The 27,613-nt window shown below is 41.0% G+C and overlaps 1 protein-coding gene across 7 annotated transcripts in view; it reads left to right on the forward strand.

Annotated features, from left to right (window-relative positions):
- ASAP2 (ArfGAP with SH3 domain, ankyrin repeat and PH domain 2) overlaps positions 1-27,613 on the forward strand; it is a 241,633-nt gene that overhangs the window by 144,574 nt on the left and 69,446 nt on the right. For all 7 annotated transcript variants that reach the window (XM_056564140.1, XM_056564144.1, XM_056564142.1 and 4 more), the window contains 2 exons: positions 8,144-8,219; positions 27,355-27,441. In XM_056564140.1, coding sequence (XP_056420115.1) covers positions 8,144-8,219; positions 27,355-27,441 — 163 coding nt within the window. The remainder of the gene's footprint in view (positions 1-8,143; positions 8,220-27,354; positions 27,442-27,613) is intronic.

Below are 27,613 nucleotides of genomic sequence, written 5' to 3' on the forward strand. Positions count from 1 at the left end.
TATAGATTCAGTATACTGTAATATGGAGATAACATTTCTTATAGATTCAGTATACTGTAATATGGAGGTAACATTTCTCTTATAGATTCAGTATACTGTAATATGGAGGTAACATTTCTTATAGATTCAGTATACTGTAATATGGAGGTAACATTTCTTATAGATTCGGTGTACTGTAATATGGAGGTAACATTTCTCTTATAGATTCAGTATACTGTAATATGGAGGTAACATTTCTCTTATAGATTCAGTATACTGTAATATGGAGGTAACATTTCTCTTATAGATTCAGTATACTGTAATATGGAGGTAACATTTTTCTTATAGATTCAGTATACTGTATTATGGAGATAACATTTCTTATAGATTCAGTATACTGTAATATGGAGGTAACATTTCTTATAGATTCAGTATACTGTAATATGGAGGTAACATTTCTTATAGATTCAGTATACTGTAATATGGAGGTAACATTTCTTATAGATTCAGTATACTGTAATATGGAGGTAACATTTCTTATAGATTCAGTATACTGTAATATGGAGATAACATTTCTTATAGATTCAGTATACTGTAATATGGAGGTAACATTTCTCTTATAGATTCAGTATACTGTAATATGGAGGTAACATTTCTCTTATAGATTCAGTATACTGTAATATGGAGGTAACATTTCTTATAGATTCAGTATACTGTAATATGGAGGTAACATTTCTTATAGATTCGGTGTACTGTAATATGGAGGTAACATTTCTCTTATAGATTCAGTATACTGTAATATGGAGGTAACATTTCTTATAGATTCCGTATACTGTAATATGGAGGTAACATTTCTCTTATAGATTCAGTATACTGTAATATGGAGGTAACATTTATTATAGATTTAGTATACTGTAATATGGAGATAACATTTCTTATAGATTCAGTATACTGTAATATGGAGGTAACATTTCTCTTATAGATTCAGTATACTGTAATATGGAGGTAACATTTTTCTTATAGATTCAGTATACTGTATTATGGAGGTAACATTTCTTATAGATTCAGTATACTGTAATATGGAGGTAACATTTTTCTTATAGATTCAGTATACTGTAATATGGAGGTAACATTTCTTATAGATTCAGTATACTGTAATATGGAGGTAACATTTCTCTTATAGATTCAGTATACTGTAATATGGAGGTAACATTTTTCTTATAGATTCAGTATACTGTATTATGGAGGTAACATTTCTTATAGATTCAGTATACTGTAATATGGAGGTAACATTTTTCTTATAGATTCAGTATACTGTAATATGGAGGTAACATTTCTTATAGATTCCGTATACTGTAATATGGAGGTAACATTTCTCTTATAGATTCAGTATACTGTAATATGGAGGTAACATTTATTATAGATTTAGTATACTGTAATATGGAGATAACATTTCTTATAGATTCAGTATACTGTAATATGGAGGTAACATTTCTCTTATAGATTCAGTATACTGTAATATGGAGGTAACATTTTTCTTATAGATTCAGTATACTGTATTATGGAGGTAACATTTCTTATAGATTCAGTATACTGTAATATGGAGGTAACATTTTTCTTATAGATTCAGTATACTGTAATATGGAGGTAACATTTCTTATAGATTCAGTATACTGTAATATGGAGGTAACATTTCTCTTATATATTCAGTATACTGTAATATGGAGGTAACATTTCTTATAGATTCAGTATACTGTAATATGGAGGTAACATTTCTCTTATAGATTCAGTATACTGTAATATGGAGGTAACATTTCTTATAGATTCGGTATACTGTAATATGGAGGTAACATTTCTCTTATAGATTCAGTATACTGTAATATGGAGGTAACATTTCTTATAGATTCGGTATACTGTAATATGGAGGTAACATTTCTCTTATATATTCAGTATACTGTAATATGGAGGTAACATTTCTTATAGATTCAGTATACTGTAATATGGAGGTAACATTTCTTATAGATTCAGTATACTGTAATATGGAGGTAACATTTCTCTTATATATTCAGTATACTGTAATATGGAGGTAACATTTCTTATAGATTCGGTGTACTGTAATATGGAGGTAACATTTCTCTTATAGATTCAGTATACTGTAATATGGAGGTAACATTTCTTATAGATTCAGTATACTGTAATATGGAGGTAACATTTCTTATAGATTCAGTATACTGTAATATGGAGGTAACATTTCTCTTATATATTCAGTATACTGTAATATGGAGGTAACATTTCTTATAGATTCAGTATACTGTAATATGGAGGTAACATTTCTCTTATATATTCAGTATACTGTAATATGGAGGTAACATTTCTTATAGATTCAGTATACTGTAATATGGAGGTAACATTTCTTATAGATTCAGTATACTGTAATATGGAGGTAACATTTCTCTTATATATTCAGTATACTGTAATATGGAGGTAACATTTCTTATAGATTCGGTGTACTGTAATATGGAGGTAACATTTCTCTTATAGATTCAGTATACTGTAATATGGAGGTAACATTTCTTATAGATTCAGTATACTGTAATATGGAGGTAACATTTCTTATAGATTCAGTATACTGTAATATGGAGGTAACATTTCTTATAGATTCAGTATACTGTAATATGGAGGTAACATTTCTTATAGATTCAGTATACTGTATTTTTAGAGGTTACGCTTCTCTTTTAGACTCATTGTACTGTATTATAATGTATTATAATGTTTCTTGGAGGATATTCTGGTGCCTTGGCAGAAATTCTATAAATTGACGCAGGTCCATATTATGGACAAATAGGGACCTTTGTGTATCTCCTCTCCGTACATCATTGTAGTCTGCAGGATGGTAAAGTGGCCTTGGATGGGCTGTAACTTTCATGCTCAATACAGGTCCATAGAGTCCATTGTGATTATTCTAGTATAACCTGAATATAGGAGTCAAGTTGGTAGAACGCAGCATCCTCTTCATTCGTTATTCTTTTCTATCCGTTTAGAACACAGGCACACTTGGCTGTATAAGGGAAATGCCATAACTATCTGAAGTGTATGGCCAGCGTAAAGGGGTATCCCTCCCACTAATCCTGAAAATGGAGAAAAACTCTCCGCCCACGCTCGTTCAGGCAGGGCTCCGCCTATTCTCTATGGAACATTGCCAAGTGCGCGGCTTAGCAATGTTCGGAATCACCATAACCCCTTAACGACGCAGGACGTAAATGTACGTCCTGGTGAGCTGATACTTAACGCACCAGGACGTACATTTACGCCCTATGCATAACCGCGAGCATCGGAGCAATGCTCGCGTCATGCTCGGCAGGTCCTGGCTGCTGATAGCAGCCAGGGCCCCGCGCGTAATGGGGGACATCCATTACGGATCAATACGGATCACGGCATCTGCAGCATCGCGGTACTTTGAATGGATGATTGGATCGCCCACAGCGCTGCCGCGGCGATCCGATCATCCAGCATGGCAGCCGTAGGTCCCCTCACCTGTCTCCACTGCCTTCCACGGGTCTTCTGCTCTGGTCTGTGATCGAGCAGACCAGAGCAGAAGATGACCGATAATACTGATCAGTGCTATGCCCTATACATAGCACTGAACAGTATTAGCAATCAAATTTTTGCTATAAATAGTCCCCTATGGGGACTAAAGTGTAAAAATATAAAAGTAAAAATAGTTAATAAAAAAAAAAAATTGGAAAAACCCCCTCCCCCAATAAAAACGTAAATTGTCCCATTTTCCCTATTCCACCCCCAAAAAGTGTAAAATAAAAATATTTTATATACATATTTGGTATCGCCTCGTGCGTAAGTATCCCAACTATTAAAATAAAATGTTATTGATACCGTACGGTGAACGACGTGAACATTAAAAAAAAAGTCCAAAATAGCTGCTTTTTATAACATTTTATTCCCAAAATTTATTTTTTATTAAAAACGTATTAAAAGTTTTCTATAAGCTGATATGGTATTAATAAAAAGTACAGATCACGGCACAAAAAATGAGCCCTGATACCGCCGCTTATACGGGAAAATGAAAAAGTTATAGGTCTTCAAAATAGGGGGATTTTAAACGTACTAATTTGGTTAAATAGTTTGCGATTTTTATTTAAGCGCAACAGTAATAGAAAAGTATCTTATCATGGGTATCATTTTAATCGTATTGACCCAAAGAACACATGTCATTTTTACCGTAAATTGTATGGCGTGAAAACTAAACCTTCCAAAATTAGCAAAATTGCGGTTTTCTTTTTAATTTCCCCACACAAATAGTATTATTTTGGTTGCGCCATACATTTTATGGTAAAGATAGTGATGGCATTACAACGGACAACTGGTCACGCAAAAAACAAGCCCTCATACTAGTCTGTGGATGAAAATATAAAAGAGTAATGATTTTTTGAAGGCGAGGAGGAAAAAACTAAAACGTGAAAATAAAATTCTGCATCGTTAAGGCCCAAATGGGCTGCGTCCTTAAGGGGTTAAAGAGCTGGTCTCCATTTATTCGCAGCCCAGTTTACCTCTGTTCTCGGAGGTCGGTCCCCCACCGATCAGCTTGGTATACCCTAATCTGTGGACATGGGATCATTTTGCAAGTTGGGAATACCCATTTTGACTCCGGAACACTGTTTTCAGTGTTATTATGACAGCGATGGACTCGTATAGTATTTGTATTATTTTTGTGGTGTCACCGGATGTAAGGTTTTCTATTCACTTAACCAAGAAACCACAAGTCTTGTCAGTGTTGTCACTGGATAGTCCTGTTTCCTGGTTAGAATACTGTGTATCATGGTGTGAGATAGAGATGAGCGAACTTACAGTAAATTCGATTCGTCACAAACTACTCGGCTCGGCAGTTGATGACTTTTCCTTCATAAATTACGGTAGTTCAGCTTTCCGGTGCTCCCGTGGGCTGGAAAAGGTGGATACAGTCCTAGGAGACTCTTTCCTAGGACTGTATCCACCTTTTCCAGCCCACCGGAGCACCGGAAAGCTGAACTAATTTATGCAGGATAAGTCATCAACTGCCGAGCCGAGAAGTTCGTGACGAATCGAATTTACTGTAAGTTCGCTCATCTCTAGTGTGAGACCACAAGTGCACAATATTTTATATATATATATATATATATATATATATATATATATATATATATATATATATATTTATGTGTGTATATATTGGTGTCACTAACATAACTATCAGAACATTTTTTCCTAAAAAGAAAAACAAAAAAATAAAACACCTCACCTCTTTATCTCGGGGTAGTCACTCAACATTCAAAGTTCTGATGGGTACATCTACCTGGTAAAACAGCAGTATGGGGGTAAAGCTATATAGCAGTGGTCTCCAAACTGTGGGCCTCCAGCTGTTGCAAAACTTCAACTCCTAGCTAGCCCGGACAGCCTACGGCTGTCCGGGCTAGCTAGGAGTTGTAGTTTTGCAACAGCTGGAGGCCCACAGTTTGGTGACCACTGCTATAGAATAAGGAATTCCGGGAGTATCGACTGCTTTAGAATTTAAAGGCAGCTCCATAAGTATCCATTCTGTAGATATAACCGTAAAACTGTGTCCTATCTTTTATTTTAGTGGAAAGGGCTCAGTTTAGGAATTTCTGAATTATTTCTATGGGTTCAAAAAAGGGGCAACTAATATGCCATAGAGTTACATGATGATATTGTAACTGCAGCCATCTCTACCGTGTTCACATCTCGTGTTTAGTTGTCTTTTGGGCTATAGGTCAACATATTAAAGGGGTACTCCGGTGGAAAACATATATTTTTTTTTTTTAAATGAACTGGTGCCAGTAAATTAAACAGATTTGTAAATTACTTCTATTAAAAAAAAATCTTAATCCTTCCAGTACTTATCAGCTTCTGAATACTACAGAGGAAATTATTTTCTTTTTGGAACACAGAGCTCTCTGCTGACATCACGAGCACAGTGCTCTCTGCTGACATCTCTGTCCATTTTAGGAGTAGGAGAAAATCCCCATAGCAAACATATGCTGTTCTGGATAGTTCTTAAAATGGACAGAGATGTCAGCAGAGAGCACTGTGTTCCAAAAAGAAATGAATTTCCTCTGTAGTATTCCTCTGTAAGTACTGGAAGGATTAAGAGTTTTTAATAGAAGTAATTTACAAATCTGTTTAACTTACTGGCACCAGTTGATTTAAAAAATCTCTCTGCTGACACCTGATGCCCGTATCAGGAACTGTCCTGAGCAGGAGAAAATCCCCATCGCAAACCTATGCTGCTCTGGACAGTTCCTGACACGGACAGAGGTGTCAGCAGAGAGCACTGCAGACAAGACCAAAAAGAAATTCAAAAAGAAAAGAATTTCCTCTGTAGCATACAGCTGCTAAAATGTACTGGAGTACTGAAGTCATTTACAAATCTGTTTAACTTTCTGGCACCAGTTGATTAAAAAAATATATATATATTCCACCGGAGTAGGAATGTCTGTCTGAGAAAATTATTGTTTGATGTCCAAATCCTACTGCGGCAAGTGTCCTGGAGGCGGGCTCTTCTCATTAGGTGCCCAGAGCTCTTTGTATTAGGAGTTTCCTTGCCTCTCCTTTCAACATGTTCGTCCACATTTTGAGTCCCACACAGAAAGCCCATAAGGTTTGTAAATGGGTTAAATATAGTGACAGTATCGACCCTAAAACTGTACACTTAATCTGGTTTGCAAAGTTGAATGGAATGGCAGCATACATGTACGACTCCATTCAGCCATGATGGCAGAGGATCAGACACCCAATTTCGGATAGTTGATGATTGTTGTAGGAAAACCCTATTTAAAGGTGTATTCCAGGGAAAAACATAATTTTTTTTTCATATCAACTGGCTCTAGAAAGTTAAACAGATTTGTAAATGACTTCTATAAAAAAAAAAATCTTAACCCTACCAGTACTTATCAGCTGCTTAACTTGAGTTGTTCTTTTCTGTCTGACCACAGTGCTCTCTGCTGACACCTCTGTCTATCTCAAGTACTGACCAGAGCAGGAGAGGTTTGCTATGGGACTCTGGACAGTTCCTGAGACAGACAGAGTTGTCGGCAGAGAGCACTGTTGTCAGACAGAAAAGAACAACTCAACTTCAGCAGCTGATAAGTACTGGTAGGATGTAGAGTTTTTAATAGAAGCAACTGACAAATCTGTTTTAACTTTCTGGAGCCAGCTGATATGAAAAAAAAATTGGTTTTCCCTGGAATACCCCTTTAAAGGGGTACACCGCTGCTCAGCATTAGGAACAAACTGCTGGAGCCGGCGCCGGGAGCTTGTAACGTCACACCCCCTCATGTCGTCACACCCCGCCCCCTCAATGCAAATCTATGGGAGGGGGGGGGCGTGACATCTGTCACGCCCCCTCCCAGAGAGTTGCATTGAGGGGGCGGGGCATGACATGACGAGGGGGGTGGAGCTCCCGGCTCCAGCGTTCGGAACAGTTTTGTTCCAAACGCTGAGCAGCGGAGTACCCCTTTAAGTTTCAGTTCAAACCTTGTGACTATATCAGTCATAGTGAAGTTTAATGCATGGTCACATAAAATCCAACGGTAGTGATTGGCCGTGACGGTCATGTGATCTCATTATAGAATCTCTAAACACCAGAAGAAAGAATTTTGGAAATGATGACATAATCTGTTATTTTTCCTAATCTGATTGTGATGAGTATTTAGGTATCTCAGTTACGACTTGATGTGAATATCTGTAAGTGATCCGTCCTGTTTACACTATTACATTACCGCGGTCATTCCCTCTTCAGTATTCCAGGTTAATGTTAAGTGCAGGTCAAGAGAGAGCAGATCTACATGGTGAACCTCATCCGGTTAGTGTTGCACTAAGGACACATTATGGGGGTTGGGAGTATTTTTTTTTTTTTTGAGCGGTGGAAAATTGTTCTATTTACGTTGTTCTGTTCAGATGCTCTGGTCTGATGTGCCGTAATGGCATCTGCATGGAGTATAAAGCCGCAGCCGTATATAATTGCCTTCAGGGTCATTTGTTATTGTTAAAAACTGCTTGCTCCGTCATTTACATTGATGCCTTCCAGATACCGTCACGTCGGCCCCGGCTCGTCCTGACCTCAGCTCACAGGTCTTTTTTTTTTCCTTTTCAGCTTTTTCCAAGATGGCCTGAAAGCTGTCGAAAGCCTCAAGCCTTCCATTGAGAAGCTGTCTACAGATCTGCACACGGTAAGTTCAAGGTTTATTTTATTTTATACTTTTATATATTGTTTTTTAATTATGCTGAGAAGCAAGTACCGTATATATTCGAGTATAAGCCGAGTTTTTCAGCACGATTTTTCGTGCTGAAACCGCCCCCCTCGGCTTATACTCGAGTGAACTCTCCGCCTGTCAATCCCTTCTCAGTGGTCTTCAACCTGCGGACCTCCAGATGTTGCAAAACTGCAACTCCCAGCATGCCCGGACAGCCATTGGCTGTCCGGGAATGCTGGGAGTTGTAGTTTCGAAACATCTGGAGGTCCACAGGTTGAAGATCACTGCGGCCTTCGTCATCATTCAGACCCCCCCCCTTTAGTTTTCTACTCAACTTCCCTCGGTGGGAAGGAAGGGTGAGCTGGTACAGGGCATCTATGCTGCAGGAACCGTCCGGTGGGGAGGGTTAGTCGCTCCGGGCTGTCCATTTTCACCGGGGGGCCCCTCTTCTCCGCTCCGGGCCGGCCCCGGCCTAGTGACGTTGCCTTGATGACGACGCACAGGGACGTCCGTGCGCAGCAGACGTACCTGCGCATGAATGTCCATGTGTGTCATCGCCAAGGCAACGTCACTAGTCCAGGGCCAGCCCGGAGCGGAGAAGAGGGGCCCCCCGGTGAAAATGGACAGCCCGGAGCGACTAACCCTCCCCACCGGACGGTCCCTGCAGCATAGATGGCCCGGACCAGCTCACCCTTCCTTCCCACCAAGGAGAGGTGTGTAGAAAACTAAAGGGGGGGGAGGGGGGTCTGGATGATGACGAAGGCCCGGGATTGATAGGCGGTGATGATGAAGGGGAGGGGGGGATGACAAAGTGGATGATGATGGGGTAAAAATGACAGGGTGATGATGACGGGGGTGTTATTGACGGGGGTCTGGATGATGACATGGGGGGGGGGGGGGATGATGTATTTCCCACCCTAGGCTTATAGTCGAGTCAATAACTTTATTTATTTAATTTTTTTTTCTGGGTTTTTGGGGTGAAATTAGGGGCCTTAGCTTATATTTGGGTCGGCATATACTCGAGTATATACGGTAGATCAAAATACAAATTGTGGATGTGCGGCTATGTTTCTCTATTTGTGTTGTTTATGTTATTTTACTATGAAGAACAATTTCATTGGTAATTGCCCATAGTGTGAATAGGATTCTGTCACATGTATCGTAGTAAGGCCGGGTTCACACCACGTTTTTGCAATTCAGTTCCCTTATACATTTTCAATGTGAAAACCGTATGCATTGACTCTCCATTGAAAGCCGTATGTCTGTTTTGCATCTTGTACGGTTTTGTCCGTTATTTCCCCCGTACCCAAAATCGTAGCCTACCACGGTTTTTGGTCCGGGTGAAAAACCGTATGGAAACCATATATATTTTTTTTTTTTACATGGGAGTCAATTGGAACCGTACAGATCTGTATGTGCGTACGGTTCCATACAGTTTGCACCATACGGTTTATAACTTTGCACAGTTTTTTTCTTGGAATTTCAATCAAACAAGTGAAACTTTATTCATAATGGAGTGAAAAGTTAAAAACATACGTTTTTTTTTTCTTAAAAAACAGATGCAACCGGACATAATTTTTCAAACCGTATACGTTTTTCTTAACTGTATACAGTTTTAAATTTGTACACAAGTTTTGATACAGTTTAGGCTGGGTTCACACCACGTTTTTCAAATACGGTAACCGTATACAGTTTTCTGCAAAAAAATGTATACGACCGTATCCGAAACCGTATGCATAGAGAATGCATTGTAAACCGTATTCCAAATGTTGTGTACGGTTGCATCCGTTTTTCCTCGGATACAGTTTTGCCGATTTTTCAACCGTAGGCAAAAACGCTGTCGACCATGTTTTTGCCTTCAGTTGGAAAACCGTATGCGGTTCTTTTAACATTGTTGTCTATGAGAACCGTACACAGAATTTCAGAATACGGTTGCACACGGTTTTTCGAATCCGTTTTTGGAGTTGACACATGCGCAGATCTTTCTAGAATTCATCCCAGACATCCCACTCTCACATCCTTTGGAATTTCAATAGAACAATAGTAACTTTATTAAATTGCTGGAAAACTAATTCCAACAAAATAGCAAAAACGGATGCAAGCGGATAGAACCGTACATACGTTTTGGAACCGTATACGGGGAAAAACCATATACGTTTAAATTTGAAGTCATACGGTTGCATACGGTTTTTGCCATACGTTTTTTAGCGGAAAACCGTATACGGTAACCATATCTGAAAAACGTGGTGTGAGCCCAGCCTTAGTCTGGTTTTGAGGAATCAATTTTTTGTATCAAAAACCTGATACGGGAACTGTATTGCAGAAACGTGGTGTGAACCCAGCCTAAGTTGACTCTTCACATAGATATGTGAAGAAGCCTCCGTCCTGCTTGACTTGATGAAATTTCGTGATCTTACAAAGCTGCCATTCAATCTGAAGGAGAACATGTGCCATGACCTTATCTGCGGCAGGCTAAGGTTAGGTTCACATCTGAATCGGAGGCTCCCCTGTCACAGAGTCCATAATTAAAAAATAAAAAATACTGCAATAAAACGCTTTATACTAGAGCCCTGCACAGGAGTGATTTCTTAAAGGGGTACTCCACTGGCCATTGTGGAACTAAATGTTCCGAACGCCGTTTTCGCGCTGCAGGGGTTGGCCATGTCCCCCTCATGACATCATGGCAACACCCCCTCAATGCAAGTCAATGGGAGGGGACTTGACGGCTGTGATGTCGCGAGGGGGTGTGGTTGACCCCCGCAGCGCGAAAACATCTTTCAGAACATTTAGTTCCACACTGGCCAGTGGAGTACCCCTTTAATCCCACTCCCACTGGGTTTCTGGCCATTACCGCCCGTTCCCGCAGGGTGTGTGTGTTTTCACTACTGCCCGCTACAGCAACGCGTGTCTTATTAGAGACAGTCCTCCCCCCCCCCCCAGTGCCATTTCATGAGCCCCTTGTGGCATTTTAGAGGCTTGCGGGACTGAATGGGATTTTGTAGGACCCGCTGTATGTTCAGTGACCACCCGCTCCCGCCTGCTCAAGACTAAAAACTGCTCGCTACCGCAAGTTCTGTACTGTGTCCTGCGGGATCCCAATCCTATTGCAGTTTTCTACTGCATACCACAGTGTTTCCCAACCAGGGTGCCTCCAGCTGTTGCAAAACTACAACTCCTAGCATGCCCGGACAGCCGAAGGCTGTCCGGGCATGCTGGGAGTTGTAGTTTTGCAACTGCTGGAGGCATCCTGGTTGGGAAACACTGGCATACCACAATTGAACCCAGTGGTCGCAGTTACATCAGGTGGGCCTGTGGGGTCTGGCACTGCTATTATTTTGACTTTCCTTAGGAAGAGAGGGGGAAAAGTGCTGCAGTTGCCTATAACAACCAATCAGATCGCTTCTTTTATTCGTACAAGGGCCTCTAAAAATTTTTAAAGATAAGCAATCTGATACCACAATGTAAACTTTAACTCTAGAATGTGTACATTGGGTATTTGGAGCTTTGTGTTAGAAGAATAAAACCCCGACCACAACCTAATGATATACAGTATATATTTTATTAGCATAAAAATTTGGACTTAAAGGGGTACTCCGGTGGAAAACTTTTTATTTATTTTTTTAAATCAACTGGTGCCAGAAAGTTAAACAGATTTGTAAATTACTTCTATTAAAAAATCTTAATCCTTCCAGTACTTATTAGCATTTGAATACTACAGAGGAAATTCTTTTCTTTTTGGAACACTGTGCTCTCTGCGGACATCCTGACCACAGTGCTCTCTGCTGACACCTCTGTCCATTTTAAGAACTGTCCAGATTACGAGAAAATCCCCATAGAAAACATATGCTGCTCTGGACAGTTCCTAAAATGGACAGAGATGTCAGCAGAGAGCACTGTGGTCGTGATGTCAGCCGAGAGCTCTGTGTTCCAAAAAGAAAAGAATTTCCTCTGTAGTATTCAGCAGCTGATAAGTACTGGAAGGATTAAGATTTTTTAATAGAAGTAATTTACAAATCTGTTTAACTTTCCGGCACCAGTTGATTTAATAAAAAAAATATATATATATATATATATGTTTTCCACTGGAGTACCCCTTTAAAACCAACACAAAAAGGGAACGTACACATTAAAGGAACAGTTCTAGGAAACATTGCCAATTCTCCTTCAACGGAAAAAACGTGAATGATCTTCTGTATGACGGAGGTGAAAGGTCAAAAGCATTTCTGCCTCATCCTCTCGATGTCCTGGAAGAACAGATGATCCATTATGATGGTTACAAGAAGAAACCTATCATGTGAGATAATACGATGGAAACGCATTTCTTGGTTAAAGATAAATCCTCAGTTATAATTAGGTTTTTATGGAGAAGCTGGGTGAGCCCACCTTTATAGGGGGTTGTCATCCATTGCCGTCAGAAAACAACATGTAAATATTCCTTAAAGGGGTACTCCGGGGGGAGAGAAGAAATGTTTTCAAATCAACTGGTCACAGAAAGTTATACAGATTTGTAAATTACTTCTATTTAAAATCTTAAAGGGGTACTTTGCTCCTAGACATCTATTCCTCTATCGAAAGGATAGAGGATAAGAGGTCTGAGCACGGGGGTGTTGGCCGCTGAGACCCCCCCCCCCCCCCCAAGATCTCTGGCCTGGCATCCCAGTTATCCGCATGCACAGATCCAACTCCACACTCTGCCCGATTATGAGCGACCACATCCGTCATTCCCCCAACATATATCTACCATGAACATTAGCCGGGGTTAATGAGGGGATAAGTTGTCTAGGGGTGGGGTACCCCTTTAAAGGGGTACTCCGGTGGAAAACGTATTTATTTTTTAATTATTTTTTAAATCAACTGGTGCCAGAAAGTTAAACAGATTTGCAAATTACTTCTATTAAAAAATCTTAATCCTTCCAGTATCTATTAGCTGCTGAATACTACAGAGGAAATCATTTTCTTTTTGGAACACAGAGCTCTCTGCTGACATCACGAGCACAGTGCTCTCTGCTGACATCTCTGTTCATTTTAGGAACTCTCCAGAGCAGCATATATTTGCAATGGGGATTTTCTCCTAATCTGGACATTTCTTAAAATGGACAGAGATGTCAGCAGAGAGCTCTGTGTTCCAAAAAGAAAATAATTTCCTCTCTAGTATTCAGCAGCTAATAGATACTGGAAGGATTAAGATTTTTTAATAGAAGTAATTTACAAATCTGTTTAACTTTCTGGCACCAGTTGATTTAAAAAAAAAAAAAAAAGTTTTCCACCGGAGTACCCCTTTAACCCCTTAAGGACCAAGGGCGTACAGGTACGCCTTTGCTCCCTGGTACTTAAGGACCAAGGGCGTACCTGTACGCCCGTGGGAATTTCGGTCCCCGCCGCGCTGGGATCGCGCCGGGGTGACTGCTGATATCTATCAGCAGGCACCCCGCGCAAATGCCCAGGGGGGGTCATTAGACCCCCCCATGTCGGCGATCGGCGCAAATCGCAAGTGAATTCACACTTGCGATTTGCGCCGATTACGGGTCTATGGTGACCCGGTGACCCGGAATAGAAGGGGGATCGTGGGTGTCCTAGACACCCACGATCCCCCTGTAGCGATAGGAGTGAGGTGGCAGGGTTGCCACCCCTCCTATCTCTGCTATTGGTGGTCTAGACGCGACCACCAATAACAGATCGGGGGCGGAGGGGTTTACTTTCGGTTTCCCCGTCCTGCCCACCCACAATAGGCGGGGCAGGACGGGGAAACCGACAGGGACCGGCGCCGAAGATCCACTTACCCATCGGCAGCGGCGACGATCAGCGGCGGCAGCGGGCGACGATCGGCGGAAGAAGAGGACCGCGACGCAGCTCCCTGGATCCGACGGAAGCCGGTGAGTTACTTAGCAACATCTGGAGGGCTACAGTCTGAGACCACTATAGTGGTCTCTAAACTGTAACCATCCAGATGTTGCAAAACTACAACTCCCAGCATGCCCAGAGAGCTGTTTAGGCTTGCTGGGAGTTGCAGTTTTGCAACAGCTGGAGGTCTACAGTTTGAGACCACTGCAAAGTGATCTCTATACTGTGCACCTCCAGATCTTGCAAAACTACAACTCCCAGCATGCCCAGACAGCAGTTTGCTGTCTGGGCATGCTGGGAGTTGTAGTTTTGCAACATCTGGAGGTCCACAGTTTGGAGACCACTATGCAGTGGTCTCTAAACTATAGCTCTACAGATGTTGCAAAACTGCAACTCCCAGCAAGCCTAAACAGCAAACAGCTGTCTCTGCATGCTGGGAGTTGTAGTTGCGATCCCTCCAGCTGTTGCATAACTCCATCTCCCAGCATGCCTTTCGGCGATCAGTACATGCTGGGAGTTGAAGTTTTGCAACAGCTGGAGGCACACTGGTTGGAAAATACTGAGTTAGGTAACAGAACCTAACTGAAGGTTTTCCAACCAGTGTGCCTCCAGCTGTTGCAAAAGTACAACTCCCAGCATGCACGGTCTGTCAGTACATGCTAGGAGTTGTAGTTTTGAAACAGCTGGAGGTTTGCCCCCCCCATGTGAACGTACAGGGTACGTTTTCTGCTTCAAGTTTGGGCTGTGACAAATTTTTCACCGCAACGCAAACTCCTAGCGGTAAATTCACTGTAAACCCGCCAGTGTGAATGTACCCTAAAAACACTACACTACACTTACACATAATAAAGAGTAAAACACTACATATACACCCCCTTACACTGTCCCCCTAATAAAAAATAATAAACGTATTGTACGGCAGTGTTTCCAAAACAGAGCCTCCAGCTGTTGCAAAACAACAACTCCCAGCATTTCCGGACAGCCACTGACTGTCCAGGCATGCTGGGAGTTTAGCAACAGCTGGAGGCACCCTGTTTAGGAATCACTGGCGTAGAATACCCCTATGTCCACCCCTGTGAAATCCCTAATTTAGTCCTCAAATGCGCATGGCGCTCTCTCACTTCGGAGCCCTGTCGTATTTCAAGGAAACAGTTTAGTGCCACATATGGGGTATCGCCGTACTCGGGAGAAATTGCGTTACTAATTTTGGGGGCTTTTTTTCCTTTTACCCCTTATGAAAAAGAAAAGTTGGGGTCTACACCAGCCTGTTTTTTTACACTAGCATGCTGGTGTTGTCCTTTACTTTTTATTTTCACGGGAGGTAAAAGGAAAAAAAGACGGAGATACCCCATATGTAGGCGTAAAATGCTCTGCGGGCGCATAACAAGGCTCAGGAGTGAGAGCGCACTATGTACATTTGAGGCCTAAATTGGTGATTTGCACAGGGGTGGCTGATTTTACAGTGGTTCTGACATAAACACAAAACAATAAATACAGACATGTGACCCCATTTTGGAAACGACACCCCTCACGGAACGTAACAAGGGGCATAGTGAGCCTGAACACCCCACAGGTGTTTGACAAATTTTCATTAAAGTTGGATGGGAAAGTGGAAAAAAAAAAAAAATTTCACTAAAATGCTGGTGTCACCCTAAATTTTTCATTTTCACAAGGGAAAATAAAAAAAAGCCCCCCAAAATTTGTAACCCAATTTCTTCTGAGTAAGAGCATACCGCATATGTGGATGTAAAGTGCTCTATGGGTGCACTACAATGCTCAGAAGAGAAGGAGCGCCATTGGGATTTTGAAGAGAAAATTTGTCCGGAATTGAAGGCCACTTGTGTTTACAAAGCCCCCATGGTACCAGAACAATGGACCCCTCCCCATATGTGACCCCATTTTGGAAACTACACCCCTCATGTAATGTAATAAGGGGTACAGTGAGCATTTAGGCCCCACAGGTGTCTGACAGATTTTTGGAACAGTGATCCGTGAAAATGAAAAATGTAATTTTCCATTTGCACTGCCCACTGTCCCAAAGATCTGTCAAACGCCAGTGGGGGTGTAAATGCTCACTGCACCACATATTAAATTCTTTGAGGGGTGTAGTTTCCAAAATGGGGTCACATGTGGGGGGGGTCCACTGTTCTGGCACCACGGGGGGCTTTGTAAATGCACATGGCCCCTGACTACCATTCCAAACGAATTCTCTTTCCAAAAGCTCAATGGTGCTCCTCCTCTTCTGAGCATTATAGTTCGCACGTAGTGCCCTTCAGGTCCACTTATGGGGTACCTCCATACTCAGAAGAGATGGGGTTACAAATTTTGGGGGGTATTTTCTGCTATTAACCCTTGCAAAAATGTGAAATTTGGGGGGGAAACACACATTTTAGTGAAAAAAAAAATATATATATTTTTTTACATATGCAAAAGTCGTGAAATCCGTGTGGGGTATTAAGGCTCACTTTATTCCTTGTTACGTTCCTCAAGGGGTCTAGTTTCCAAAATGGTATGCCATGTGTTTTTTTTTTGCTGTTCTGGCACCATAGGGGCTTCCTAAATGCGACATGCCCCCCGAGCAAAATTTGCTCTCAAAAAGTCAAATATCACTCCTTCTCTTCGGAGCATTGTAGTTCGCCCGTAATGCACTTCATGCCAACTTATGGGGTACCTCCATACTCAGAAGAGATGGGGTTACAAATTTTGGGGGGTATTTTCTGCTATTAACCCTTGCAAAAATGTGAAATTTGGGGGGAAACACACATTTTAGTGGAAAAAAATATATATTTTTTTTACATATGCAAAAGTCGTGAAACACCTGTGGGGTATTAAGGCTCACTTTATTCCTTGTTACGTTCCCCAAGGGGTCTAGTTTCCAAAATGGTATGCCATGTGGGTTATTTTTGCTGTTTTGGCACCATAGGGGCTTCCTAAATGCAACATGCCCCCCAAAAACCATTTCTGAAAAACGTACTCTCCAAAATCCCCTTGTCTCTCCTTCGCTTCTGAGCCCTCTACTGCGCCCGCCGAACACTTTACATAGACATATGAGGTATGTGCTTACTCGAAAGAAATTGGGCTACAAATATAAGTATACATTTTCTCCTTTTACCCCTTGTAAAAATTCAAAAATTGGGTCTACAAGAACATGCGAGTGTAAAAAATAAAGATTGTGAATTTTCTCCTTCACTTTGCTGCTATTCCTGTGAAACACCTAAAGGGTTAAAACACTTACTGATTGTCATTTTGAATACTTTGGGGGGTGTAGTTTTTATAATGGGGTCATTTATGGGGTATTTCTAATGGGAAGACCCTTCAAATCCACTTCAAACCTGAACTGGTCTCTGAAAAAAAGCGAGGTTCAAAATTTTGTGAAAAATTGGAAAATTGCTGCTGAACTTTGAAGCCCTCTGATGTCTTCCAAAAGTAAAAACACGTCAATTTTATGATGCAAACATAAAGTAGACATATTGGAAATGTGAATAAAATAAAAAAATATTTTGAATATCCATTTTCCTTACAAGCAGAGAGCTTCAAAGTTAGAAAAATGCAAAATTTTCAAATTTTTCATCAAATTTGGGAATTTTTCACCAAGAAAGGATGCAAGTTGCCACAAAATTTTAACACTATGTTAAAGTAGAATATGTCACGAAAAAACAATCTCGGAATCAGATTGATAACTAAAAGCATTCCAGAGTTATTAATGTTTAAAGTGACAGTGGTCAGATGTGCAAAAAACACTCTGGTCCTAAGGTGTAAAATGGCCTGGTCCTTAAGGGGTTAAAGGAAATATGTCATCAGCATCACCCGCAGTAAACCTATTACACAGGCTTGTAGTGCGGGTGATGCTGATTAAAACGCTATGTACCTTATTAAAAACCGAGCAGTGGATGTTTAGAAATCTTTATATTTACCTACCTGTCAATCACAGGCTTAGGGCTCAGTTACGTCAGCGGGACTTGGAAGCGGGACTCGGCCGGCCATTGATGTAAAGTTTCCTGTGATCTAAAGTTTTTACAAGTGCGCATGCACGGGTTAACGCTAGATTACAGGAAACTTTACATCAATGGCCGGCCGAGTCCCGCTTCCAAGTCCCGCTGACGTAACTGAGCCCTAAGCCTGTGATTGACAGGTAGGTAAATATAAAGATTTCTAAACATCCACTGCTCGGTTTTTAATAAGGTACATAGCGTTTTAATCGGCATCACCCGCACTACAAGCCTGTGTAATAGGTTTACTGCGGGTGATGCTGATGACAGATTTCCTTTAAGCTTTTCAGTACTTATAAGCTGCTGTATGCTTCAGAAGAAGTTGTGTAGTTCTTTCCAGTCTGACCACAGTGCTCTCTGCAGACACCTCTGTCCATGTCAGGAACTGTCCAGAGTAGGAGCAAATTCCCATAACAACCCTCTCCTGCTCTGGTCAGCTCCTGACATGGACAGTGGTGTCAGCAGAGAGCACTATGGTCAGTCTGGAAAGGACTATACAACTTTCTCTGGAGCATACAGCAGCTGCTAAGTACTGGAAGAAAATAGAAGTAATTTGCTAATCTTTATAACTTTCCTGTCACCAGTTGATTTCCCAAAAATTTTTGTTGGCCGGAGTAGCCCTTTGATAGTGATATCCAGCCTTACAGATTTAACGGCCTATCCGCAGGGGTGGGGTCTCTGTCTCATACATATGCTAATACAGGGGGGCATGGAAATCCAATCCAACTACCATGTGGGCATATACAGGCCTCATTCTGGTCAATTGTAACAATCAGGAATAGACAGCGTACCCTCCACTTAAAGGGGTACTCCGGTGGAAACCTTTTTTTTTTTTTAGTTAAACAAATATGTAAAATACTTCTATTAAAAAAATATTAATCCTTCCAGTACTTATTAGCTGCTGAATACTACAGAGGAAATTCTTTTCTTTTTGGAACACAGAGCTCTCTGCTGAATCACGAGCACAGTGCTCTCTGCTGACACCTCTGTTCATTTTAGGAACTGTCCAGAGTAGGAGAAAATCCCCATAGCAAACATATGCTGCTCTGGACAGTTCCTAAAATGGACGGAGGTGTCAGCAGAGAGCACTGTGCTCGTGATTCAGCAGAGAGCTCTGTGTTCCAAAAAGAAAAGAAGTTCCTCTGTAGTATTCATCAGCTAATAAGTACTGGAAGGATTAAGATTTTTTTAATAGAAGTAATTTACAAATCTGTTTTCTGGCAGCAGTTGATTAAAAAAAATTATAATAATTCCACCGGAGTACCCCTTTAAGGCCATTGCAGCTTATCCTTTTTTTATTTTATTTATCTTTTCTTACTATTTAGCTATGATAAGTAGTTGTGAAGAGTTGGTGGGGCCACGCTCTGTGCGCTCCACTGCAGTGATCAGAGCCTTTTGGGGCTTCATTAGGTGCTGAAGGTGTTAATGAGGATGGAAATCATTCATATTTCATATATATATGTGATCATTGTGGAACGGAGGACACTTTTAATAAGCAATTATAGGGAGGGAAGTGTTAACAGTCATAGGGTGGTCCAGTCATCTGTAACTAAGGCCGTCACTGTATAAGAAGGTAAGTACCTTTCTAGTGTATTTTATGTCTTTTTTTTTTTTTTGCTATTTTCCACATCTCTGCTTGCTGACTAGAACTTCTCATACGCTCATAAGTTGAGAAGCGAATACTTCTCACAGCTGTGGATCTGTCACAATCCGTCCTATCTCAATGAGATTTTGCTGCACTGTTCCGCTGCAGAAATCCCGATTCTGTCATGGACAAAAAGAAAACATTTGTCTATTCTTTTGTTGCTTTCGCTCAGAAATGCATTGCCTGCCATATTATTCCATTGTGCGGGATGCCCGCCCGTGTTTACCAGGTGGACTTTCCACGCATTTCACGCCGTGTGAACATGGCTTTGGTTGGTGACCACTCTGGAGCTGCATGCTCCTATAAGGATTGGGCACCTGTCTGTGGCATCCCTGACATGTGAAGCGTTGATGTGCCAACCACAATAACTCTGCCAGGATTTTCCTTGGTCGTTGTCTTTAGTAGTAATGAACAGCTCTGCCTTAAAGACCAGGAATTCAGAGAATGACCTCAGCTGACATGTTGTTCTTGCAGAAAGATTTTTTTTTCTTTTCTTTTTCAAAACCTTCTATTTCCGTGTAACCTGGCAAACTAAAGACTCCGCTAAGTGATGCCCTTCCCGTCACAAGCCGTACATGTCTTGAGGGAGAAATACTTTGTCAGCACGGCTGCATACTGCATGTGACGTCTGCGCCGTCCCTGTGGTACGAGTGCGTGTTTAGAGAAAAAACAGGCAGAACGTCTCTGAGCAGCTGTGAAAACCGCGCTACTTGCTGATGCCACCATTTCGGAGCCTTTTTGTTTCTTATGTTTCTGCGGGTCGGGTGATAATTACACGGTCCTGCCAGGTTGGGTTATGAGATCACAGCAGAGGTTTTCAGTAAAAAAAAATTCTCACCCTCTGTCTGTGCCCATGTTCTGTGCTTGCTTTCCTCTGTAGGAACTACCGTACATACACAGTATATCTACAGGAGAAATGAGAACGCTGTGGCGCTCCCTGGTGTAATACTGCGAGGTCTTATTAACCCGCCATCACACCAGTGGACTGTACTGACCTTATTGGGTTGGACTGGGTCTTGAACCCAGCTCAGAAATAAAAGGTTTTTCGTATGCAGTAAGCAGCTCAAGGCCCTTGTCCGCTAACCCTAGGGTGCTGATATACAAGAAAGAATACAAAATAGAGGAACAGTAAGGGTCTAATACAAGTGATTCTAGTGCTTCTGTTAGGTAGGCATAAGGAATTTCAAGACCACCAAGGTTGCGCAGGACATAATAATTTGTTCAAGATAAAAAATAGACAACGCGTTTCGGCACCAGCTCGCACCTTCCTTAGGTCCAACAGTAGGCAAGTGTTAGTAAACTGTCAGAAGTCCGGGTGCTGTGGTGGAGAATGCATACTTACATAGACCAGAGTCCATCAAGTGCAACCTATAACCTTATTGTCCCTACTGTGTTGATCCAGAAGAAGGCAAAAAACCCTTGTGAGGCTGATGCTAATTGCCCCATACTAGGGGAAAAAATTCCATCCTGACTCCAAATATGGCTAAAAAGAGAACAAAAAAAAAAATCTCTCATAGAAACATAGAATGTGTCGGCAGATAAGAACCATTTGGCCAATCTAGTCTGCCCAATAATCTGAATCCTATCAATAGTCCCTGGCCCTATCTTATATGAAGGATAGCCTTATGCCTATCTCTATCTTATATAAAGGATAACCTTATACCTATCCCTATCTTATATGAAGGATAGCCTTATACCTATCTTATATGAAGGATAGCCTTATACCTATCTCTATCCTATATGAAGGATAGCCTTATACCTATCCCTATCTTATATGAAGGATAGCCTTATACCTATCTCTATCTTATATGAAGGATAGCCTTATGTTTATCCCTTTCTTATATGAAGGATAGCCTTATACCTATCTCTATCTTATATGAAGGATAGTCTTATGTGTATCCCTATCTTATATGAAGGATAGCCTTATACCTATCTCTATCTTATATGAAGGATAGCCTTATGTGTATCCCTATCTTATATGAAGGATAGCCTTATACCTATCTCTATCTTATATGAAGGATAGCCTTATACCTATCTCTATCCTATATGAAGGATAGCCTTATACCTATCCCTATCTTATATGAAGGAGAGCCTTATACCTATCTCTATCCTATATGAAGGATAGCCTTATACCTATCCCTATCTTATATGAAGGATAGCCTTATACCTATCTCTATCTTATATGAAGGGTAGACTTATGCTTATCCCATGCATGCTTAAACTCCTTCACTACCACTTCTGCACTATCACTATCCACTACTCTCTCAGTAAAATAACACTTCCTGATATTACTTTTAACCTTTGCCCCTCTAATATAAAACTATGTCCTTTTGTGGTAGTTTTTCTTCTTTTAAATCTCCTCTCCTCCTTTACCGTGTTGATTCCCTTATGTATATAAAAGTCTCTATCATATCCCCTCTGTCTCTTCTTTCTTCCAATCTATACATGTTAAGATCCTTTAACCTCTCCTGGTAATAGGGTATTAACGTTTTGGACCTCAAGGGTAGGTGTATGGCAAAGGCTCACCTATTTGCATTGTGTAAAAGACACAACGACTTATACAGCATAGACATAAACAACCATAGGCGGTGCAGCTGGTTCTCAGCGATGCAGGTAGGTCCTGTCCAATTAATATGCAACAGAGTGGTCCAACCGGAGTCAGGAGAAAAAAGTGCCGGACTTACAAGAGCACTATCCACCGCAATATATCCAAACATATACATGGCGTTATAACCAATATGTATGTTTATTTCAAATCAATCAGACGCGTTTCGATACATAACAGTATCTTTCTCAATGTGTTTACAGGCATATGGGGTGAACGTACAAACAGCCTATTTGAAATGGGTAATGCGCGCCAAGTTCAGATGACGCGTTAGGGTTGGACGCCATAAAATGACTTAGACAATGTATGAAAGCATATACATATAAATATACTAAGATTCCTAAAGAAACCATATAAAATATTAAAGAAACAATAAAAAATGCATGGTATCAATTAGGGATCGACCGATTATCGGTTTGGCCGATGTTATTGGCCGATAATCGCGATTTTGGACATTATCAGTATCGGCAATTACCATGCCGATAATGCCCCGCCCATCGCCGCCGCTGCCCCCCCATTGCCTCTCCCCATCCCCAGACTTATAATTACCTGTTCCCGGGGGTCCGCGAGCCTTCTGGCTCCTGCGCTGTTGCTGTGCGCTGCGTAATGACGAGGGACGTACCCAACGCAACGTCACCGTCAGTACGCACAGTGACTGTATAAGTTATCGGCTATCGGCCTGAAAGGTGACAGATTATCGGTATCGGCCCTAAAAAATCAATATTGGTCGATCCCTAGTATCAATACAGTAGTTACGGTACGCACAATGTAAGTAACAATAAAAATATATGCTAAATAATTAAACATATAGCAGTGCAGACCGTATAAAAATAGAAATCCATTCTGTTAAAAAGTAAATGCCGCTTTTCTGTGCGATACCAGTTAATAAGATATATATAAATATAAATATAATACAAGACATTAAAAGCTTGGAGGATATGGATAGCGTACGATCACAGATTTTTCTGAATGAATGGTAGCGCATGCGCAGTATCTAAAGTGTCCATTTTAGGAATTGTCCAGAGTAGGAGAAAATCCCCCATAGCAAACATATGCCCCTCTGGACAGTTCCTAAAATGGACAGAGATGTCAGCAGAGAGCACTGTGCTTGTGATGTCAGCAGAGAGCTCTGTGTTCCCAAAAGAAAATCATTTCCTCTGTAGTATTCAGCAACTAATAGGTACTGGAAGGATTAAGATTTTTTTTTAATAGAAGTCATTTACAAAACTGTTTAACTTTCTGGCACCAGTTGATTTAAAAAAAAATGTTTTCCATCGGAGTACCCCTTTAATGTCCCAAAATAACGTACCACAATGTATTCGGATTTTATCATAAAATGTCCCAAAAGAAGTCCCTGCCACTTAATTGTAATATTTGTAAGAACTAAGTGCCATGTTACACCCCCCCAAAAAAAAAACTGTTCAAAAACATAGCCTAATCTTCTGCAGACTCAAATGAAGTCTTTGAATCCTGCAGTTCACCAAAAATCCTCAGGGTCTGCTGACAAAATTTTCTATGGACAGCTATGGCTAAATCTGTAGCCCCATCTCCTAAAATGCCCAAGGAAAGTTTTCAGACCCGGTCACCTTTTTCACATTTTGTTATGTCACCGCTAGAGATGAGCGAACTTACAGTAAATTTGATTCGTCACGAACTTCTCGGCTCGGCAGTTGATGACTTTTCCTGCATAAATTAGTTCAGCCTTCAGGTGCTCCGGTGGGCTGGAAAAGGTGGATACAGTCCTAGGAAAGAGTCTCCTAGGACTGTATCCACCTTTTCCAGCCCACGGGAGCACCGGAAAGCTGAACTAATTTATGCAGGAAAAGTCATCAACTGCCGAGCCGAGAAGTTCGTGACGAATCGAATTTACTGTAAGTTCGCTCATCTCTAGTCACCGCCTTAAATAAATAAATAAATTAATATCAAATTTTTGCCCCACTTAATATCCCATAATGACAAAGGGAAAACAGAGCGTTAGAAATCTTTACTAACTTTTAAAAAGGGAAATCTTCCATAAGTATTCAGACCCTTTGCTCAGGACTTAGTTGAAGCCTCTTTGGCAGTGATTTCGGCCTCCAGTCTTCTTAGGGATGAGGCCACAAGGTTTATAAACCTGGATTGGGTTATTTTCTGCCATTCTTCTCTGCAGATCCTCTCAAGCTCAGGTTGAATAGAAAACGTCGGTGGAAGCCATTTTTAGGTCTCTCCAGAGATGTTCTAGTCAGGGCTGTGGCTCAGTCACTCAAGGACATTCACAGAGTTGCCCCCAAGCCGCTCCTGTGTTGCCTTGGCTGTGTGCTTAAAGGGGTATTCCAGGAAAAACTTTTTCATATATATCAACTGGCTCCAGAAAGTTAAACAGATTTGTAAATTACTTCTATTAAAAAAATCTTAATCCTTTCAGTACTTATGAGCTTCTGAAGTTAAGGTTGTTCTTTTCTGTCTAAGTAATCTCTGATGAGACATGTCTCAGGAACCGCCCAGTTTAGAAGCAAATCCCCATAGCAAACGTCTTCTAAACTGGGCGGTTCCCGAGACACGTGTCATCAGAGATTACTTAGACAGAAAAGAACAACCTACACTTAAGAAGCTCATAAGTACTGAAAGGATTAAGATTTTTTAATAGAAGTAATTTACAAATCTGTTTAACTTTCTGGAGCCAGTTGATATATAAAAAAAAAGTTTTTTCCTGGATAACCCCTTTAACCTCTTAAGAACGGAGGGCGTACGCTTGAGTCCACTCCCTTTCTATGACGCGGGGCCACGGCATGGGCATCATAGAGGGTCGGGCCCCGCCTCTAACAACGTCCGGGACCTGTGGCTAATAGTGCCACGTGCTATTAACCCTTTAGACGCAGCGTTCAAAGTTGATCGCCGCGTCTAAAGTGTAAGTAAACTACTCCCTGCTAGCTCAGTGGGCTGTTAGAGACCGCCGCGGGGAAATTGCGGTGTCCCGAACAGCTGAAGGACACAAGGAGGGTCCCTACCTTTCTCCTGCGTGTCCGATCGCCGAATGACTGCTCCCTGCCAGAGGTCCAGGCATGAGCAGTCAAGCGGCAGAATCATTGATCAATGTTATGGGACAACAATGATCAATGTAGAAGATCAGTGTGTGCAGTGCTATAGCCCCCTATGGGCTAATAAAGATCATTTAACCCCTTCCCTAATAAAAGTTTGAATCACCCCCCCTTTTCCCATTTAAAAAAAAAGTGTAAAAAAAAAAAACGTGGTATCGCTGCGTGCAGAAATGTCCGAATTAAAAAAAATATATCGTTACTTAAACCGCACGGTCAATGGTGTACTCGCAAAAAAAATTTCAAAAGGCCAAAATAGCGTATTTTTGGTCACTTTTTATATCATGAAAAAATGAATAAAAAGCAATCAAAACGTCTGATCAATACAAAAATGGTACCGCTAAAAACTTCAGATCATGGTGCAAAAAAATGAGTCCTCATACCGACCCGTACGCAGGAAAATAAAAAAGTTAGAAGGGTCAGAAAATGAAAATTTTAAACGTATACATTTTCCTGTAAGTAGTTATGATTTTTTCCAGAAGTGCAACAAAATCAAACCTATAAAAGTAGGGTATCATTTTAATCGTATGGATCTACAGAATATAGAGAAGGTGTCATTTTTTACAGAAAAATGTACTGTGTAGAAACGGAAGCCCCCAAAATCTACAAAATTGTGTTGTTTTTTTTCTTCAATTTTGTTGCACAATGATTTTTTTTTTCCATTTTGCCGTAGATTTTTGGGTAAAATTACTGATGTCATTACAAAGTAGAATTGGTGGTGCTAAAAAATAACCCATCATATGGATTTTTAGGTGCACAATTGGAAGAATTATGATTTTTTAAAGGTAAGGAGGAAAAAACGAAAGTGCAAAAACAAAAAAAAACTGGGTCCTTAAGGGGTTAAAGGAATTCCATGCCCGATCAGTAAAGAAAAACCTATCCCCTATCAGCAGCGCTCGGACCCTTGCAATCTACTGTAAGCAGCTCCGTCTCTCTCACAGAGGGGCACGTCACGACCATTACCTATTGTGAATGGCCTGTTCCCATCTTCTCTATATACTGGTATCATCACTGCTGAAAAATTTGCTCTGCAGAAGTGTCAGCTTATTATTAGGCCTAGTGACCTGAATGGGGAAAAAAAAATCAGTTTACCATAAAAACTTGTGCAGGTGGTTTTCTGATGACCTGCAAAAGAGAAGTATGTCCAGCCCGACATAATATCACCCACGACCAGGGATGTTGTGTTGGTGTGAGAAACACGTTGGGCGTAGATCTATCTCCTAGTGCCATGTTGTGATTTTAAAAGGAACAAAAATAAAGCTACCTCATATAATTTCGTACCGTGCTGGACCTCCTTCCGTGTTTGGGCCTGGATTGAGCGCATTCCGTGCTGGGCTAACTTGTGCAGATCTATCTCTATAGTTTTCTGATGATTCATTTCTTATAAATTCGAAACATCTAGACCAAGGAAGCTTCCCCTTCAGCCCCATATTTCATTACAGTGCGGTTTTATTCCATATCATTTGATTGTTTTGTCAGAATGGATTATGATCTACATCTATATCCTGTCTCTGTTATTTCCTAGCAAATAGATCAAGTAAGACACTGAAAAGAGATTATTTTTCCCCACACATGGGGACTGGGCCCTGGCTTTGGGTCGTTGGGATTATTTGGATCAGGTCATTACTAAGACAGCCCTTGAGCCCTAAATCTTACGGAGTAAATAGGATCTTGTGCTTCAAAGAGCTGCGGCTAGACTGGATTAGCGGTTCCTAACAATGTCTGTTTATCTGTGGTTTTTTTGCTTGTCTTAACCCCGGATAATTTGTTCCTTGCAGCTGCTAATGGAGATGGAGATTTGACTGCAGAGACTATTTTCAGACATAAATATGGAGTCACAATGTCCGCCCTGCCTCCTGCCCTTTGGGGTTTTTCCTTTTTGGTTTGGGATTAAGAGTTAATCGAAGTTTCCTCATAAATCTTGTCTATAATGTGTCTTGTTATATTTTTCTTTTAGATGAAACAAGTGCAGGATGAAGAAAGAAAACAACTGAGCCAGCTGAAAGACATCTTGAAGACTGCGCTGCAAGTGGAGCAGAAGGAGGTGAGCTTGTGAGGCCGGAAGTCTTAGGGTATGGAGAAGGTTTGGAGAGGAATTTCCGCGAGTAATTCTGCTCACTTATTCCTCTCCAATTCATTCAGCAGTGAAAACCCCATAGTATTAAATTTCTGCTCCTCAGTTCACACTGAGGAATTTCCGCTAGCTGAATTCTGTC

Source organism: Hyla sarda, chromosome 3 (assembly GCF_029499605.1).
Source record: "Hyla sarda isolate aHylSar1 chromosome 3, aHylSar1.hap1, whole genome shotgun sequence".
NCBI classification, from domain to species: Eukaryota; Metazoa; Chordata; class Amphibia; order Anura; family Hylidae; genus Hyla; species Hyla sarda.